This window comes from Solea solea, chromosome 2 (assembly GCF_958295425.1).
Source record: "Solea solea chromosome 2, fSolSol10.1, whole genome shotgun sequence".
In the NCBI taxonomy this organism is placed as follows: Eukaryota; Metazoa; Chordata; class Actinopteri; order Pleuronectiformes; family Soleidae; genus Solea; species Solea solea.
In genome coordinates, this window is record NC_081135.1 from 32,185,972 (window position 1) to 32,204,581 (window position 18,610).

Sequence of the window (18,610 nt, forward strand, 5' to 3'; positions counted from 1 at the left end):
AAGGTAATATTTAAAGGACAGATTTTGTTTAATCCCATGAGAAAGGGGAGTTTTAAACATTTTCTAAATAACGTCAGTACTGGTTTTGAAAATAAAAGTAAGAAGCCTCATATAGAGCAGCCTCTTGGTGATTTCTGTAGTTATATCTGGATATACATTTTAATTATACACCAATGATTGTTGCAACCCCAGTAGATGTAATAATTGTGTAATTAAACCAAGTCCACTCACAATACCAGTGCGTACAATCGTTCAGAATGAACGAATAATCAACTTTCCTCTTTCACAATAAACCAAAAGGACAGAGTGGAGGATTTAGTCCTTCACAATCGCCTCACAGGTAATAATGTACTTGGGCAGAGCTTGATAACCACTGAATATCACACAGACGTCAGGTCCTCCGCTCACACTGTCATACAGACTTTGGGGATTTGTCTCCCTGATAGGTGGCACGATGAGACCAGGTTTACCGGAGGTGGATTTTCCCTTCAGCACGTCAGCCTCCACGAAGTACACGTACTCCTCCTCCTTTTGCTGCTTCCACACTTCCATGGCCCTTTTCACCGTACCAGTAAAGTAGATGCCCTCTCCAAACGCTGGCTCTGTGTGTAGAAGGGAAGTAAATAAATACATAACTAAATTGAAGTTAGCTTAAGTTGTTTATCTGAAGTTGTCTCTACGTTAGATGTAATGAAGGTACTGAGACGATGCCAAAAACACGGGTACTTTTCCCAAGAGCAGGTGATGACAACTCTATTATAGCATTTTTCATACAAAGCAGTGCAACTCAAACCCCCACCCATCCCTACCAACACATAAGATTAACACATGTAATTGTGGAAACAAAATGAAGGTCAAGATGGCCATTGTTGTCATTGTTCTGGTTAAAAATAATGCCGTTCCTTAGTGCTGTAAGCGGAGTCCTCCTTGTCCCACAGAAACCCCAACCCAGCAGCAAAGAGAATGACAAAGTTAAGGTAAAACTTAAAGTGTCTATTTCAGCTGTACATGCGTCATACCTGCAGGTGGTGCACACACTGTGTGGAATCCAATACGACTGATCATGTCACAGAACTGTGCAGGTATGCGCTGAAACATATTGTCAGGAGTATAGCACTGCAGCTGCTTTTTCTTGACTTCAAATATCATCTCCAGCGCAGGGTTCTCCACCTTTTCCAACTGAAACATAATAAAAAAAAACAACATTAGTAAATATATATATAAACTCTGAAGAGACGTAACAGACAGACAAGTCTGTACCTTCACCATTCGCAGCCCATCCTTTCTCAATTTAGTGGATTTGCGGTTGAATTCATCGCTGACGCTACTGACTGTCCTCTTTTTAAAAAAAGACTCATTCTCAGTGCTCATCATATGCATGGTTTGCTCTTCTTCTCTGACAAACTCCTTCTGAACGTGGCAGAGCATGGCCTCCACCTGCACAGCAGCGACAACAACAAAATCCGATGGACTCCCAAATAACTTCATTTCTGAGTGACCGTTCTCAAAGGACTCCTCAATGAAAATTCCCTTTTCGGTCAGCTGGCACAGGGCAACATATTCGTTGTCGCCCAAGTGCTGGATGAAGTTGTTGCAGATGGTGACGCGACCAGAAGATTGGAGAAGGTGGGCGAGCCATCGTCTGGCCTCGCGTGTCAACTCATCGGACGGGCCGGTCAGGCTTATTTGCGGGGTGGGAGGTTTGATGTCATGGAAAAGATCTCTCGGCATTGCAGCTAGTGGACAAAACATAACTCAACAGTTACTGCCACGATTTAGGATCACACACACAACATTGACTGTCATTTTCTTTGTGTGTGATATTTGTGCAGATCTGTGTGAAACGACGAGACATTCTTCAGGCCGTAGAATATGATATGTAAAGGTCAGGACAGTATTGACTAAAATGGTTATTTGATACACATATTATTATTCGATAATAATATTATTATTCAGTCCTAATTACACGCATCCATTTTCAAAACAAAGAGATTATAAACAAAACGACTAGGGCTGCAACAGCTAATTGATAATTACTCAACTCAAAGTCAATTACTAAATTCCCTGGCAACTTAAGTAATTGGCTTGAGCTTTTTTTTCTTTTTTTAAAAAAAATAATTGTAATCGCAGATTGTAAGTCAGGGGCAGGAGTATTAACAAGCCCGTGGGTGGAGGATTTACAAATGCATCAGCCAAATTACACAGATGCAAATGTAAACCATAGCATAGAAGCATTGTGTCGTCACCCTGTGGAAAGCCAGGATTTTGTGCTCTTTTTCGGAGAGATCCCATTTCTTGCTCAAAGGCCTGGAAGACATTTAACACACACACACACACACACACACACACACGGTTATTCCGATGAGTCAGAGCAGCAAGATTCAACATTGAATAAAAAAAGTATTCATCAGGATTTCCTGATGTTAGTACAACCTTAAATGTGTCTTTGTCAGATGGAAATATGACAAAAACAACTTCCAACAGGCAGGCGGACTTCAGGGCAAAGTCAGCCACTGCGTCTGACATGATGTGAGCGGCATGTGTTTTGCTGAACCTGAGCGCTCCAGTGCCAATGGCAGGAAAGGCAATAGAACTGTGTTGCTCTGAAACAGCCGTCCATAAGCAATCCAACACTGATGCTGAAAGGGTCTGTGAAGAATGACAAATAGAGACATAAGACATATAATACATAACACATAATTAGCACAACCTTAAGTTAGAAAATTAATATTTCCTTGTCTAACAGTGTGGTGACAGCCTAGTCTGGAGATTACTGGAGATGGTACCTTGTGGAATAGTGCAACTAAAAATTCAAGAATATGTAATTCATGTTTAGTTTAAAAAAAAAAAAAAAATTACTTTGTTATTTTGCCATGTTAAAAGGAATTTAAAAATAACTTAATTTAGAGTATTAATATGTATAAATGTATACAGGGAATTAACAACTCTTACTATAAAGAGATAGAAGATATGATATTGCAACAAAATATAAATGTAACAAAATATAACATATGCTCTAAGAAGGAAGAAGAAAATAGTACTTCTACTAATACTACAAATCTGGTAGATATTTATTATGAATATTATATGTTACTATTCATTACTCTTCCCTCCATGCCACATGAATTCAAACGTGTAATTTACCTGCTCAGCTGAATGCGCTCCTTTCTCAGTGCAAAAAGTATGATACACCTTTTTACATTGCAGGTTGTGGCCTGCTGTGGCAATGATTTTATCTCGTTTTGGGTTTCTATGAATTTCCTGTTGTATTCCAGGACCTGCTTTCTTCAGCACTGCTTTGGCGATTTGGCCAATGCTCAAATCACAGTCTGATGATGCAGTATTGACGATGACATCAGTCTGCAAAGATACAAAAATGTGAATAAAAATGTGTCAAAACAAGGATTTCACATAATGCTTATGTGCCTAGAAAAGCAGATTTATATTCTGAAACTATTTCACACGACACCTATTTTGCCAATTCTGTGTAACTAAAAAATATGGATGAAGCATTTCACACTTCGAGGCATTAGATAAGTACATCGGCACCTCAACAAATAATGAAGAAGAAAAGAGATTCATACCTGCTGTTCCTCAATGTTACCATACGTCAGTGTCAGAAGAACATTTCCGATGCGAACAGAAACTGGCGAGGTTTTGGCCACTGCTGCATAGCTGTGGGTCTTAGGTGGGTGGGAGTGTAGTATCTCACGACAGGCCTTCTCCATTGCCCTTACTGAGGGCTCGTCATTATTCACAAGGAGGATCTCCTCAGGACGATGTCCTGTCTTCAAATGGTCATAGTAATGTTTCACAGTGGACACAATGGTGTCTGCACATAGTGGCAGTGGGAAGTTAAACAGTCCTGAGCTTATAGCAGGTATGGCGACAGTCTTCATATGGTGTTCTCGAACTTTGTCCAGAATGCTTCTGATGGCCTTCTCCAGTAGCCCTTGAGCCGATGTAACCTCTGACTTGCTGGAATGTGGGGGCAGGCAGGGACCCACAGCATGGATTAGTTTCTTGCAAGGCAGGGACCCAGAATCACCAATAACTGCATCTCCTGTTTGCAAGTCTCCATGCTGTTTAATATAGTCATCACTGTCCTTTTGGACTTGTGGACCACCAGCAATGGACAGAGCAAGAGCAAGGCCACCATAATGCTGAAGCTTGGGATTTGCAGCGTTCACGACAGCATCCACCTGCACATTGACGAGATCATCCTTCCACACAGACACCTTTACTGCTCCACGCAGTGCACATGTGAACCTTTTCTCCGCTACAACCTTTGACTTCCTTTGCCATGAAACGGTTGGATCTCGTTCAAAATCCACACCCTCGATGACGGTCATACACCCAAATTTGCTTAGAAGGACATCACTCAGAGCGGGTCCACACTGTCTCACGATGCTGACTGTAGACTCATGGAGAGGAACTACTACAGTAGTAGCAGACATGGTTCCCGAATCAGAGCTATGATAGAAAAGGAACCCATACGGTGACTTGAGTGTTTGTTTGAGATATTTATTACAAAGCATTCTCACGTTAGGGGTGGGTGACAAATCAATATTTTTTGTTTGCAATAAAAATGATGGAGATGGGGAAAAGATGGGGAAAAGTACATGCATAAGTCTTTATAGGTCTATAGGACTTCTCATCTTCCTTCCAGCAGAATTAGTATGCGTTTTATAGTATTAATTGAGAATGCTGAATCAGCATTTAGTGTTCCTGTTTTCTTTATTAGTTGGGAATGCTTATTATTGACAATATATTTTGGCTCATTGATGGCATTGTCACTCCTATTTATATTTTTTTGTGATTGTATATACTCAAAAAAAATACTCAAACAAATATTCAACAGAGAACAATAAAAAATGCATTTCCAATATCACTTTTTGCTGGTATTTTTTATACAAGTGCTGTGTTAACGTTCCCTTCCAGCAGAGGGAGACAATGGCCAACTAATGAGCACTCTAAACTACGACAGCCCGAAGTTTTATTTTATTTTTAACGTAAAGATTGGAAACCGTAGCGAAAGAAGACAGACGTAACTCAATGTCATGTCGCCTCACAGACATTATTTTCTGCCTCACTGGAGTCTAGAATGTTCCGTGTGTGCCTCGCATTGCACGTTTAAAAACAACAAAGTTAGCTTCCGTGAACAGCAGTTCACAACGTCGTGTGTGTCAGTTTCTATCTATCTTCGTTTTATCATTTTACCCGTAGTTTTACGGATAAACTTGAAGCGTTAGCTTTCTTTGCGAACGTTGCAAACCGCCGCCATCTTATGTTTGGTAACACAACACAACACAACATAACATAACATAACAAAACAAAACACAGCACCTGTGCGTTGTGTTTAACTGCAACCGTTTAGGTGAAGATATTCAGTTCAGACAAGTTAACGTTCAACTTTACAGAATAAGAACAACAATACTGCTATGTGTACTCACCTGCTGTACGCTGGAAAGTACCGAGAAAGAGAAAGTATAACCCAACTTGTCATTAACACACGAACATCACGCTATCGTTTCCCAAGAAACAAAAGTGAAACTAACACACAGACACAAACAGCAAGCAGACATGGCGGACGAGTATTCTTACCCTCTGCTCGTCGAGCTCGACAAAAACAACGTAGAGAGATTAAAGTTTAAGTTGACTAAATACTTTCAAAGCAAGAAAGCCAACGGCGGAGACTGTGAAGTGGAACATGAAAGCGGCAGCAGAACAGCAGCGCTGCGCTTCCGCACACAGGGAGGTGAGTCTGGACCGGTTTAATTCACTCAAAGAAAAACTTTTTAGTTAATAAAATGCCAAAAAAATGGCGAATAATGTTGGTCAGGTCAGCTCAAAGCTTGATGACATCATCAAAAGTCTACAATTCAAATTAATTTACAGGATGTCACAGAGGATAACATCTATATTTATCGATGTATCTGAGTTGTTGGTTCATAAAATGTCAGAAAATGGTAAAACAAATATATATGTAGTAACACTCTCAAGTGACGAGCAGACGTGTTCTCTCTTTCGCCGTTCCCGGCTAGTTTTATTCAGTAAATCGTTTCAGTCACAGCACGTCTCTCGCACACTGCCCTTCACTTCCGGCTCTGAACTCCGTAACGACAATGGGCGGGGCGTGCTCTTAAATTTAGGTCGCTACAATATAAATGTTGGTCAGTTTAACTCAAAACGAAACCGATGACATCCTCAAATGTCTACAATTCACATGTTAAAGGTATTGTGTGGAATTTACTGCTGGGATCTACTGGTGAAGTTACATATTGCAGCTGAATATCTCTCACCTCACCCTTTCCAAGCATGGCCAACGATGTGTGTGGAGAGAGAGAAAAAACACTCACTAAATAGATGCCTTAAGATCTATTTAGATATCAACATAGTGTTAAGCTTAAGTTATTTGGTTTTGCTTTGGAGTTGAAGATTTGCTCATTTTAGTACATATTTGCAAACTGGTTTACTTGGGTAATACTTGCTCACTTTTGTGATTTTACTGCTCTCTAATGTCAGAAAGAATTTGAAAAAGAGTTTCACTGGTTTGGTGTAAATAGCACAACTATAATTAATGCAATTTACACTGTTACATTTGTATCAATAATAATCAAGCACCAACTAATCCTTGGTGGTGGGAGTGGGACCCTCATATGAAATTCAGCTTAGGGTCCCATAAAGGCTTGGGCCAGTACTGTGTGGTGTCATAAATGTCAAAATGTTTTAAAAACAGATTATTTTTCGGCATAAATCAAGTTTGATTACTTGATGTCAATGTTGTTTTTAGTTTTTTTTAATCAGTCTTGGATCTGTCATTAAGTCCTTGTCCTTGATAACTTAAGAGTGTAGTGCATTTTAAATCTCATGCTACACTAAAATAATGCATTAAAGTCAATATTTTGGCTATTCTTTGACATATATATATATAGGGCTGATTTAAAAAAAAAAAAAAGAATAATCCCCCAGCCCCCTCAACATTTGTTATAATGTGAAATAACACTAATTGTCTGTGGTATTTTGTAGCAAACTGTCATTTAAAGGCTTCAAATGATTTAATGTTTGATAGTTTTGAGCAGGGCTGAAGTTGTTTGCAGGAAAAAAAAAAATATTTGAAGTGGACATTTTTGCCCTTAATGATAGTAGATAGGGTAGTAAATGAAACTGATGCCTGTGGGTTAAAAACATGGTGGTCCAACATGGTGGCCTCTGTAGAGACCATCTGCCTTTGATACGATTTTAAAAAGCTCATTCAGTGGTAATGACAACAACAATTCATACATTCAGCCGATTTTAAATTTAAATTTTATATTGCCTTCCTGCCAGAATGGAAATAATTTTCGCACACACTGGACGTTTACTCAGACCAATTAATCATTCGTCGAAAAAACTTTTCGCAGCCCCACAATCCACTCACCTCCCCTCTTTTCATTCACAGACCAGATGAATGTTTTGGGGAAAGCAACACATGAGATGACTTTGAGTAAAGGTGTTACTCTCAAAATGACAGTTCGCTTACCTCCAGATGAGAAAGCAGCACAGGTCAGTGTAAGCAAAGAATGTGCACTGCTTTGGGAACCTCTGTTGTTTATCTTTAAAGTTTTGCTTTGATTCTTAACCTTTTTCTCTGTACCTTTTCCTCCTAATGACCCTTCAACACACCCTCCCAATAAAATGTTTCACACTGAAATGGTTTGTGTTTGCTTTGTGTAAGAAAATAAACTGGCTCTTTACAGCTGACGTGTCGCTGACAATCTTGTAAGTGATCGCACCCAATTATGTGCTGTATCAGTGTTTTTAAGTTCTTCTCATTTCCTGGTACACACAAACCTGTTTTTATATTTTATCCACACCTCATAGACATAAGGTTAATGTAAGGGGCCACAGAATGCATTAACTGTAATATATACCTGATATATTACACACTTTACTAATATTTTGCAAAGTCCTATGACCTCTCCCTGCACTGTTACCATCTATCTTTCTTCCTCTTTTCCTTTAAAATCAAAACTTTTCAAAGTTACATAGCACGTGTCAAATGATCCTATATCCTGACATAAGTTTTTGTGTGTGTGTGTGTTTTCTAAACAGGAATCAGGTTCACCTGATCAACTTGACAAGAAATGTAAGTAGTTACTGGTGTAAATAAAACCAGCATGTTTCTTTTTCTTTTGTTTGGTACAGATACAGTTTGACTTGCAACATCACACCTTCTTGCGTCTTTGCGATTAAGGGAATTTATAGTGTCCGATTACAGAAACTGTACATTCCAAGCCATAAGTCAATTTATGATTATTTTAATCCATAGAAGAAGAAAAATAAATAAGTTAGAGTCTTCTGTTTTTGGGTATATATCTCTGGAAGGACATTTTCACACCAAGCTGAGGTGAATTCAGGAAGATCCTGTTAAATATATATTATTATTTGTGATTTAATATTACACTGAGGCCAAATTGTTGCCAAGTTTGGGTACATACAAATGTTAAATGTTTATATTATCATCATAATGCCCACACCAAAATTGTGTCTTTAACCCAGCCTTTACAAAAACAAGTTATTGCTGATTATTTCTATTCATACACAAAAAACAACCATAACCACACCTTTCTTGCTATCTTCCTCTCCCTATTATTTTTGGTTAATTATTGGTAATTAAGTTTTAAGTTAATAACCACAGTCCTGTAGCATCTCACGGCAGTGTTCTATATTCTAAGACAGCTCTTGTTCTTTCCCATTCAGTTCTTAATGAGTGTGTGTGAATTTGGTGTTCTCCGGCTTCCTCCTACAGTCTAAGAAAACGCAGAGGTTAATTCACTCTAAATTGACCGTAGGTGTGAATGTCTGCGGTGTACTGAGATTGGCACCAGATTGCCGTGCGACAGACAATGAATGAATCATGCTTTTAATGTCCTTTCAACAGTGGATGTTGCAGAGGCAAAAGGCAGATATGATGATGATGCAGAAGAGGAAGAGCCCTGCTCCACCTCAGCTGTTTTAGGAAACATTCCAGAGACCTTTGACCGGATGATGTTGGAGTTGGTGGTGGAACACATATTAAAGAATCACGACTCTCCATCTGACCCCCCATGTTTCACATTGGAAATCATTCCTGAAATCTCGTCTACTGTGGTTTCTTTCCAGGGGGCAAAAGGTAAAATTCACCAAAATGAATTATACGAACCCTCAGCTCCTCTTACCAAAGGTCTTTTTGAAAGACTGAAAAGAATGAAAGAGTTGTTGCCTCACTATCTTGTCTCTCTATTCCACAGAAAACCTGGACTTTGTCAGGCGCTGCCCTGAAAGCAAGACATTTACAAGCAAGGGACTGTCAGTGCGACTTCTTGAAGTCACAAAGCAGGTTGCGGTGGAAGACATCCAAAATTTAAATGAAGGTGTCTTACAGCTGTATTTTGAGACTGAAGGTGGGGATGTAGAAAATGTTGAGATCAATGAAGAGCAACAATCTGCCGTCATCACGTTTAAAGACGATAAAGGTAGCGCAATTGCACAACATGTTGCATATTAGTGTGTCAGTATACATGACAATCAAAGAGTGTTTGAAAACGATTGCAATTTTCTCCCATAGCTTTTCAGAAAGTCCTGAAGAAGAAGAAGCATTGCATCGGAGAGAAAAAGATCAGAGTTTTTCCCTTCTATAAATCATTGGGAACTGCCCTCTATGGCCAAGACAGGCCTTCCCTAAATCTCCCAGCTCCTGTCTCTGAACCCATTGACAACGCTGTCTGGAGATACCTCAAGGACAGTCAATCAGCAGCAGAGTCCATTCGCAGTGACTTAGCTAAACACTTCTGTGATGTAAACCTCCACCAATCTACTGTGTGCTTGAGCCCCATGCCCTCACTACTTAAGCAAATGGAAGCCAAAGCCATGGTCAGGGAGTGGGGGGAAACTGTGAAGTCAGCCTTTGCGCAAGCTGTGTCAAAATATAAATCCATCAAGTTTAGGCCTGAGTCAGAGGTGTGGGAAGAGTCTGAGGAGAATTTCAGACAAACGCTACAGAATAAGGGTGTTGTCGTTGTTCCTGACAGAACCAGTGGTGTCTTATCAGTGGTTGGCCTTGAGGACGATGTCAACAGTCTTGAGGACACTCTTTGTGAAGTCATAAAAGAAATTGTCAAACGGAGACAGAGGGCGAAATCGAGCATAACCCAAGTGATCAAAGTGCCCCCGTCAGTATTCCACCTCTTGTGTAATGACGATCTAAAGGAAAAGTTGCTAGGCGTGTACCCAGAACTCAAAATGTCATTCAGGACAGAGAGTTCAACTTTGACGGTAACCGGCATCAGCGAGGAGATTTTGGAAGCACAAAGAGTCATATGCGATGCAACATGTTCAGTAAAACGATCAACTTTAGAAATGGATACATTTGTGCTTGATTTGTTGAAGGGTGAAGAGGAAGGCGAGCTTACAAATGCTCTCTTAACATCTAATGGAATAAATGCCGCATTCGAGATCAATGCACAGAAGGTGCAGCTTCTTGCTTTTTCAGATAGAGATCTAAATGAAGCTACAGAACACCTGCAAGGGCTTCTGATATCAGAGTACATTGATGTTGAAGATTGTAGTATTCTGGAGAAGCCAGAGTGGATGCATCTAGTCAGTCAAGTAGAGAATGCTTACAGTAAGCCATGCAGAAAACTCCAGATCCACACCACTGATCAACAAGTTGTGGTGTGCGGTCACACGGACAGTGTTGTGAAAGTTAGCAGTGAGCTTCACCAGTTCTTAAAGCAGAATGCTCAAGTTGAAGAAATTATTGTCGTCAAGCCCAACACCATAGTTGAATATGTTAAAAAACGCAAATCATCTTCTTTGGAGAAGGTGAAAGGCAACGTGGTGGTGTCCTTCAGAAATGAAGCCATTTGTCTGAGTGGTTCTAGAGCTGAGGTCACATACTGCAAGAGTTCGGTCGAAGTCTTGGTCAACTCTGTCATCTGTGACAGTTTAAAAGTCTCCAATCCTGCAGTCCAAACGTTCTTCCGGGAAAATGAAAGAATGTATGTTTCCTCACTGTTGGATGAAACTGGTTGCCTGGTCCAACTGGTTGATGACACCAATGGTAAACAGGATCAGGGACCAACACCTGTTTACAAAGTTAAGACATTTAATGGAGTGGAAATAGCCGTTTGTAAGGCAGATATGTGCACTTACCCAGTTGATGCAGTTGTCAATTCTTCTAACAAAGACTTGAAACATGATGGAGGTCTCTCAGCAGCCCTATTGAAAGCCGCTGGTCACCAGCTGCAAGTTGAATGTAACAAAATAATTGCCTCGATGGGGCAGCTCAAGCCCGGAGAATGTGTCATAACTGATGCAGGAGGGCAGCTTTGTTGCAAAAAAATTATCCACGTGGTGGGACCAATATTTGATCCAGCTGCATCCCAGAAGGCTGTGGTACAAATGAAAAAAGCCGTTAGAGGAAGCTTAGAACTTGCTGAAAGGCATCGCTTAAGCTCTGTTGCTCTGCCCACCATCAGCAGAGTCCAGGGCTTTCCTCTCGACTTGTGTGTGACGACCATCGTCAAAGCAGTGAAGGAACACTGCGATGAGTGTGATGATGATGACTTGAGGTGGATTCATTTGGTGGACAACGATGACACTGCTGTTCAGGCAATGGAGAAAGCTCTTAGACGTGAGTTTAAAAACGACAGTGCTAGTCAGTCGCCATGTCTTCAGGCTAAAGCTACCAGATCTCCACTTAAGAAACCTGTAGGATCTTCTTCAGCTGACCCAAACTGCTTGGGTCACGTGAAGACCAAAGAGGGCTTGGACATTATTCTTACAAAAGGAAAAATCCAGGAAGCCAAGGTAAGTCAGACACACAGAGGCAACCCGCAGTTGCCTGTCTCATTACATGGATTGTCTAAGCAAACATAGAATGAAGAACATGCAAGTGCTAACATTGTGTTAACACGTTCTCAGACGGCGGTGACTGTAAACACTGTGTCTGAAGATCTTGCACTGAACAAAGGAGCAGTGTCACACGCCATCTTCAGTGTGGCTGGACCCCAACTTCAGCAGCTGGTAAATGCCAAGAGTGCTGGTGGAAATGTTGGGGAGATAATTGTGACGGATGGCTGCAAGCTGAAGAGTAAGCAAGTCTTTCATGCAGTTGCACCTGATTGGGACAACGGACAAGGCACCGCTGAAAAGGTAAACCTTTTATACGTGTTCATGTGTGTTCCGTGATTGGTCTGACTTTGATTAATCTAATGGACGTCTAATGATGAGAGTGCAGACTGTAAACAAAGGACATCTTTGCTCACTCCTTAACCTGCTTAACCTTTGCCTTACAGACGTTGAGTGACATTTTTAAGAGTTGCTTGGAGACGGCTGAGGATACTGGCCTGACCTCCATATCCTTCCCCGCCATTGGCACAGGAAACCTGGGTTTCCCAAAAAACCTTGTGGCTTCTTTGCTGTTGAAAGAAATCTCAGCCTTTAGCAGTAACAAACAACCCAAGCACCTGAACACGGTTGTTATTATCCTTTATCCACAAGACGCACAGACTATTCAGGTAAGGGAACAAAAGGAGCCCTGCACTGATTTTGTGTTTAATTTCCAAGGAAACTTCAATGTCAAATAAGTGACATTGAGCCTTTTTTTAGTGTATTGTATAATCCTTTGATTCTATCCACAGGCTTTTAGTGATGAGTTTATGAACAAGTTCCCTAGTGCCCCAGGTGGTTCAGTGTCCCCGAGTTCACCACAAGCTCAAGGTTGGTGACAGCTTTTTTATATGTTTGTTATGCTTGATGATTCATTTGCTTAAATTAGTGATGGGTGGGTGTGTGGGTCTGAATGCAATGCAGGTGGGCTGTGAGAGATCATTAACAATAATGTATAAATACAGTTTATTTTTATTTTTAAAATAAGTCGTTGATAAATAATCAGAAGCAACACAAGAAAAGCCACTGGATTTAAATGACATGTTATTCCTGATTGATCTGATCTTTTTATTTACTGTCAGTGGACCTAGAGTCATAATTGTCTCTTGTTTTATCAACCCCTCACATTCTCACCAGTACATCAAGTATCTCTTTCAATTGATTGAGCAAACACTTCATTATTTGTCAGAGCGGTGGCTTTCAGGTAGAATAAGTTCCACAATTGAAACTGGGCTTTGGCATTCTTGCGTTTGGAAATGGCAGACAAGTTGTTCCTATTGTTTTGTTCATTAATTTACTGGATTGATTAATTAATTAATTAATTAATTAATTAAGCAAGCATTTGCTTAATATTTGTTCTAAGGTCACTTCTCTAAAGTGGTCTCGAGCTCGGGAGCACACGAGACAAAAATTAAAGGTGTGGTGATCCAGGTGGCAACAGGAGACATAACCAAGGAGACCAGTGAAGTCGTTGTCAACTCCTCCAATGAAGCCTTCTCTCTTAAGACAGGTACATGACAGCGAGAACTGGAATGTTAGAAATATGCAGACTAATCTTAGATTAAGTTAATTCTATACACATATACTCATTTGATAAATTCAACATATTTTACCCATCATACTGGTTTAACATCAACACTGACTGTGCCCTCTGGTTATTTTGTGATGACGTTATGCAGTATATGACATTTACTGTGTCTTTCTCTTCTCCAGGAGTATCCAAGGCTATCCTGGATGCAGCTGGGCAGGCTGTTGAAGCAGAATGTCAAACCCTCGGTAAGGAAACATAGGTTTATAAATAAACCTCTTACGACACATCCTGACGTGACACTATAGCCCCAGTATTAATGCTATATATGCTATAATTGTGATTAAACTCTGTGGTCCACATCCTAACAGAAATAAGTGTGACCCAAATGTATGCACATGATTGTTATTGTAAAAACAAAGTTATTCACCTGTACATGTAGGTGCCCAGGCCAACACAGGCATGATATTGACCCAGCCTGGTAACCTGATGTGTAAGAAGATCCTCCACCTGGCCGGACAGTCTGACCCAGTAAAAATCCATAATGTTGTGAAAGACGCACTCCAAATGTGTATGAAAAACTCCTTCACCTCGGTCTCATTTCCTGCCATTGGCACAGGTGAGATTTGTCAACTTATTGGTCTATAGATTTTTATTTCATGGGGAATCTTCAAAAATAAGAAAGTTATGTGTGTGTTCCAGTTCTTACTCATGTTGTCGAGAAAACAACATGAGTAAACTCAAAGTTGTTTTCCTTATGGGGACAAAAAGCAAGTCCCCCATAATGTAAATGATTACATTAAGGTGAAGACATTATGTATGGTTAGGTTAACAGTTAGGATTAGTTTTGATTGTTAAGGTTAGGGTAAGAGAATAGGGCAAGGGCCTAACTCAAATGAGTCTGGAATAGAAATACAATAAAATCAAAACATGTAGACAATTGTAAGTAGAACACTCGACAAGCTTATACATCATTTAATGTGGAATTTAATACATTTAATTATGCGATAAATATAATATAAAACTGTTGGAGCCTTTTATTTGTTTTGGTTCTTAGTCGTAATTTTGGCAGTTAATAGAATTGTTTATTTTTGAGTAAATATCTGTTGTGAAGTGGAAGATATGTCACATGATTAAATCAGTGCAGCTTACTATAAGTCGACTGCCTGATCTGGCTCACAGCCGTCGCTTCATTTATTGCAATTTTAGGTTTATACATTTCTGAATTTGGTTAGGGTTGCATTAATAGAATGTTCTGTGATCACAAATGTGTCTGTGTGTTCGTCCACTTGCTATTCTAAAAAAATCCCTGCTGTAACCTTTGATGCCTGCATAAGTCTATAATAATATGTGCTGTGCCATTTTAGGTCAAGGTAATGTTCAGGCAAGGCAGGTGGCCGACGCCATGTTTGACGCAGTGACTGATGTGCTGAGCCAAAACACTTCCGTCTCCCTAAAGACAATTCGGATCGTTATTTTCCAGCCCCAGATGCTGCAGGACTTCCACAGTAGTATGCTCCAAAGAGAACAAAGAGAAGCCCCTAAACTTAAAGATAAGGGAACTAATGATAAGGACAACAGCTGGTTCTGGGGAAGCATACGCACCATCAAATGTAAGTACAGAGAAGAGAATCAGGGCTTTGATTTTGGACAGAAAAACACGAGAGGGCAGGAGTTTTGTTTTTTCTCATACAGACACAGAGCTTTGTGGAAACAAGCTGTTAAATGTTCATGTCACTCAATCCGTAATCTGTTTTGAATATGTCATTTCTAACAAAGAGTGTGGAATATGTTCTTTCAGCATTTATAAAAGGCGATGGTACTGGCAAACAACAGAATGGAGGAGACCTCGCACCCGTGGAAGTAGAACCAACTTTGTTTCACATCTGCGGCGACACAAAGGCCAACGTTGACTCAGCCAAGAAGTGGATCACTGACCGGATAACCATTGACCAAACCTCACACGTTATTTCAGACCCCGCCGTCCTAAGCTTCTCTGATGCAGACCTTCAGCACATCGCTGACATCCAGAAGAGGGTGAACATAACGATTGACAAGGTCCAAGCCACGTTGACAATCGAGGGATTCAGCAAGAACGTTCTGAAGGCCACCAGTGTGATTACGAAAATGCTGAAGAAGATGAAGGATGACGAGGATCTACAGAAGGACGTGGAGCTGGTGAGCACAGTGGCAGACTGGCAGTACCAACCGCAAGGGAGTCAGTTTCAGAGTTTTGATTCCATGACAAACTTCCAGCTCGAGCAAGCATGGCAGAAGAATCAACCAAATGTCACAGTCACAGTACAGGGCCGCAATTACACTGTCGCTTTGCCGAAAGGACCAGCCACTGACAGCCAGGGCAATTCTCTGCAGATAAAGAGAATTGACAAACTGAAAGGTATTGATAGAGACATCTTGAAATTTTGCTTGTCAATCAAAGATAATAACTCAAGAGATGATAATCCATCAAGTGTTTGCTTTTACCATAAATTCATTTGATATCTTGATTCTACAAAGCAAACATACACAAAAAGTACCCAAAAGTTAAAATAGTTTATTTTGCTACCAGGAGAAGAAGTACCGGTCCACTGGGATCCTATGCCTCCCAACACGTCGAGTCACGCTGTTACCATCAAGGCTGGAACACCCGAGTACACTGAAGTGTTGAATCTGTTCCAGGCCTCTTGCAATCGTGCCGTCACTAAGGTATCCCATTTTTAACACGCTCCATGTTTACAGGCGCAGTGTGTGAAATTTAGGAGCCCACTGGACCTTCAATGCATCATACTTTGGTGACAATATTGTACCGACAATTATCTGTAACTGAAAATTCAAACACTTTTTCCCCCACCTCCCCGAATTCATAAACTGGCTTCTAGATTGAGAGAATCCAGAATCCTGTGTTGTGGAAAAGCCTTCAGATCAAGAAGCGTGACATGGAGCAGAGGAACGGTCATCAGAACAACGAGAGACGTCTCTTTCACGGCACCTGCCAGACCACCATAGGAACGATCAACGAGCTCGGCTTCAACAGGAGCTACGCAGGAAAGAACGGTGAGAAGTTGTTTCATCAGACCTTTCCTTCATATTTATTGAAAACCTGAAGACAATCCCAGATTGATGGTGAATTATCAGGGGTGTACCGATCACCCGATACCAATCTTTTGACTAAATGCTTGTATTTGCCTCGACAACAGAGCTGCAGAGTACAATAATTCCTCTCCAGGTGATATTTATGATAGGTTCTAAGACAGTGAATTTTCTAACTTTTCTCCTTACATTACATTTTCAGCTGCTCGTTACGGCAATGGCACATACTTTGCCGTCCAAGCGAACTACTCGGCCCATGACACATACTCCAAGCCGAATCCGAATGGAGAGAAGTGCATGTACCTCTGCCGGGTGCTCACCGGGGATTTCACTGTCGGACAACCAAACATGATCACGCCGCCAGCCAAGGGCGCCAGCTCTGTCCAGATGTACGACAGCGTCGTGGACAAGGCGGTCAATCCCAGCATGTTTGTTATATTCCACGACAGCCAGGCTTGTCCTGAGTATTTGATTACATTCAAATGACGTTACTATGCACTATCATAACAATAACACGTGCCTTAAAATGTTATGCTGCTATTGGAAAGCATACACTTATCATAACGTAGTGCTTTTTTTTTTTGCCTTTTTTTTACATTTTTATTAAATCTATGTAAAGGGCAAAAGTTTAATTTAGTTCTTTCCTGGTTTACAAATTGTCAGTAGTAATCACAAGTCACACCAGTATAACTGTCTCTCTTATACAATGAAAATTGGATGAGTTTGTTTAACTATTCGTCTCATCATGTGTATATTATCATGGAAACTCTTTGTTTGGTTGTTGTTGTTGTTTTTTTTCCTCAGTTACAATCCACGTCAGTGCAAATAAACTTGATACAAGCACAGAATTGTGTTGTGTTTGTAAAGGAGCAGTGTGCAAAAATGTAGCTGAAATTAGTTTCATACAAAAGCCCACAATCTACATCTTTTTTGATGCTAAATGAAGGCTGCATAGATTCTCTAACACACTTGGAAAGGGAAGTTGTACGTATAGAAACTGTTTAACACACATTGACAGTCAAAACGGTCAAATAAAAGGTGAAAATACAGTGAAATGAAGGTAAACTATTGTGGATTAAGACAAATGTGTGTTGACAAAGTATGAAAGGGCACCATCTTCTGGATTAATGCAGACACAGCATATTTAATGTTGAACTCAGGGAGCGGGGTAGCTACAAAAAAAGAGAAACTCAAGATCTGTCCATAATTTTGGGCATAGCTCATATTAATAATAAGTAAGATATTATTTCTAAGTTTACAAATATACTGTCATTTTACATATTTTTTTGTTCTCAGAAACTTGGAGAGAAGTTGGCGAGAAAAAAACATCCCAAACATTTTAACTTATTAAAGAAATAACATTATATATTTAGATATGTAAATAGTCTTTATCTCAAGTGATTTGGTTTGATTTTCTAGTTGAAGTTGGGCAATTTAGTTTCAAACTAGCAAATTGCTATATATTCTATGTGTAGGGCTAAAACAATTTATCGAATAATTGATTATTAATCGATTACTAAATGCATCGTCAATTATTTTGACTTGCCGGTTTGAGGTTTTTTTTCATTTTTAAAACAAGATTCATGATCGTTTTAGCTTCTTAAATGTGAATATCTTCAAAGAAATCGTTAAAACTGAATCATTTTCATTAGTGGACAAAACAAGACAGGTTTGACAAACACTGATGCAATATTTTTCAACATTTTATGGACTAATTACTGGATTAATTGAGAAAATAATCGACAGATTAATCCATTATGAAAGTAATTGTTAGTTGCAGCTCTATATATGTGCTGTACACCACAGATGCACTTTATGTCCACTATGTCTCACTGCATTGTCACTGATAAATAAAGATTAACTGCATTCAAAATGGTAAAAAATTACGGCATAATATCGGAATAACTTCGGTATTGCTAGATACTCGAATTTGCGATATCGGTATCAGACACACACACACAGACGCACAAAATGGTATGTCCCATCTCTAATGTTTTAGGGTGGAATTCCTGTTTTAGTTGCACATATTTCCCACCCATTGGCGCAGGTGTGTCACTGTGTACCTGTGTGCGTGTGGGT

At 40.0% G+C, this 18,610-nt stretch overlaps 2 protein-coding genes across 3 annotated transcripts; one reads left to right on the forward strand and one right to left on the reverse strand.

The window, feature by feature from the left end:
* Window positions 1-192: 192 nt before the first annotated feature.
* parp9 (poly(ADP-ribose) polymerase family member 9) lies at window positions 193-5,746 on the reverse strand. 2 transcript variants are annotated; one of them, XM_058653694.1, is made up of 8 exons: window positions 5,605-5,746; window positions 3,585-4,473; window positions 3,145-3,360; window positions 2,434-2,649; window positions 2,247-2,307; window positions 1,261-1,736; window positions 1,020-1,179; window positions 193-602 (listed from the first exon to the last, which is right to left on the reverse strand). In XM_058653694.1, the coding sequence occupies exons 2-8, from the start codon at window positions 4,455-4,457 to the stop codon at window positions 316-318; spliced, it is 2,289 nt and encodes a 762-aa protein (XP_058509677.1). In that variant the 5' UTR covers window positions 4,458-4,473; window positions 5,605-5,746; the 3' UTR covers window positions 193-315. The 2 variants fall into 2 exon arrangements, with proteins under 2 accessions (XP_058509677.1, XP_058509667.1); XM_058653684.1 differs by lacking the exon at window positions 5,605-5,746 and adding an exon at window positions 5,454-5,595.
* Window positions 5,584-17,391, forward strand: parp14rs1 (poly(ADP-ribose) polymerase family member 14-related sequence 1). Its single transcript, XM_058653673.1, has 17 exons — window positions 5,584-5,758; window positions 7,442-7,545; window positions 8,095-8,128; window positions 8,924-9,154; window positions 9,273-9,497; window positions 9,590-11,832; window positions 11,947-12,177; window positions 12,321-12,542; window positions 12,666-12,744; window positions 13,277-13,423; window positions 13,627-13,689; window positions 13,884-14,060; window positions 14,809-15,054; window positions 15,243-15,839; window positions 16,011-16,147; window positions 16,321-16,495; window positions 16,734-17,391. The coding sequence occupies exons 1-17, from the start codon at window positions 5,584-5,586 to the stop codon at window positions 17,015-17,017; spliced, it is 5,370 nt and encodes a 1,789-aa protein (XP_058509656.1). The 3' UTR covers window positions 17,018-17,391.
* The last annotated feature ends 1,219 nt before the right edge of the window (window positions 17,392-18,610 follow it).

Excerpts from the sequence above, each read along its gene's own strand:
- parp9 (XM_058653684.1), bottom strand. The coding sequence starts at position 5,506 with ATGACAAGTTGGGTTATACTTTCTCTTTCTCGGTACTTTCCAGCGTAC. Across the intron at positions 4,474-5,453 it reads TACTTTCCAGCGTACAGCAG|CTCTGATTCGGGAACCATGT; the intron begins GTGAGTACACAT and ends TTTCTATCATAG. Across the intron at positions 603-1,019 it reads AGTGTGTGCACCACCTGCAG|AGCCAGCGTTTGGAGAGGGC; the intron begins GTATGACGCATG and ends TTCTACACACAG.
- parp14rs1 (XM_058653673.1), top strand. The coding sequence starts at position 5,584 with ATGGCGGACGAGTATTCTTACCCTCTGCTCGTCGAGCTCGACAAAAAC. Across the intron at positions 15,055-15,242 it reads AAGCATACGCACCATCAAAT|CATTTATAAAAGGCGATGGT; the intron begins GTAAGTACAGAG and ends ATGTTCTTTCAG. Across the intron at positions 16,496-16,733 it reads GAGCTACGCAGGAAAGAACG|CTGCTCGTTACGGCAATGGC; the intron begins GTGAGAAGTTGT and ends TTACATTTTCAG.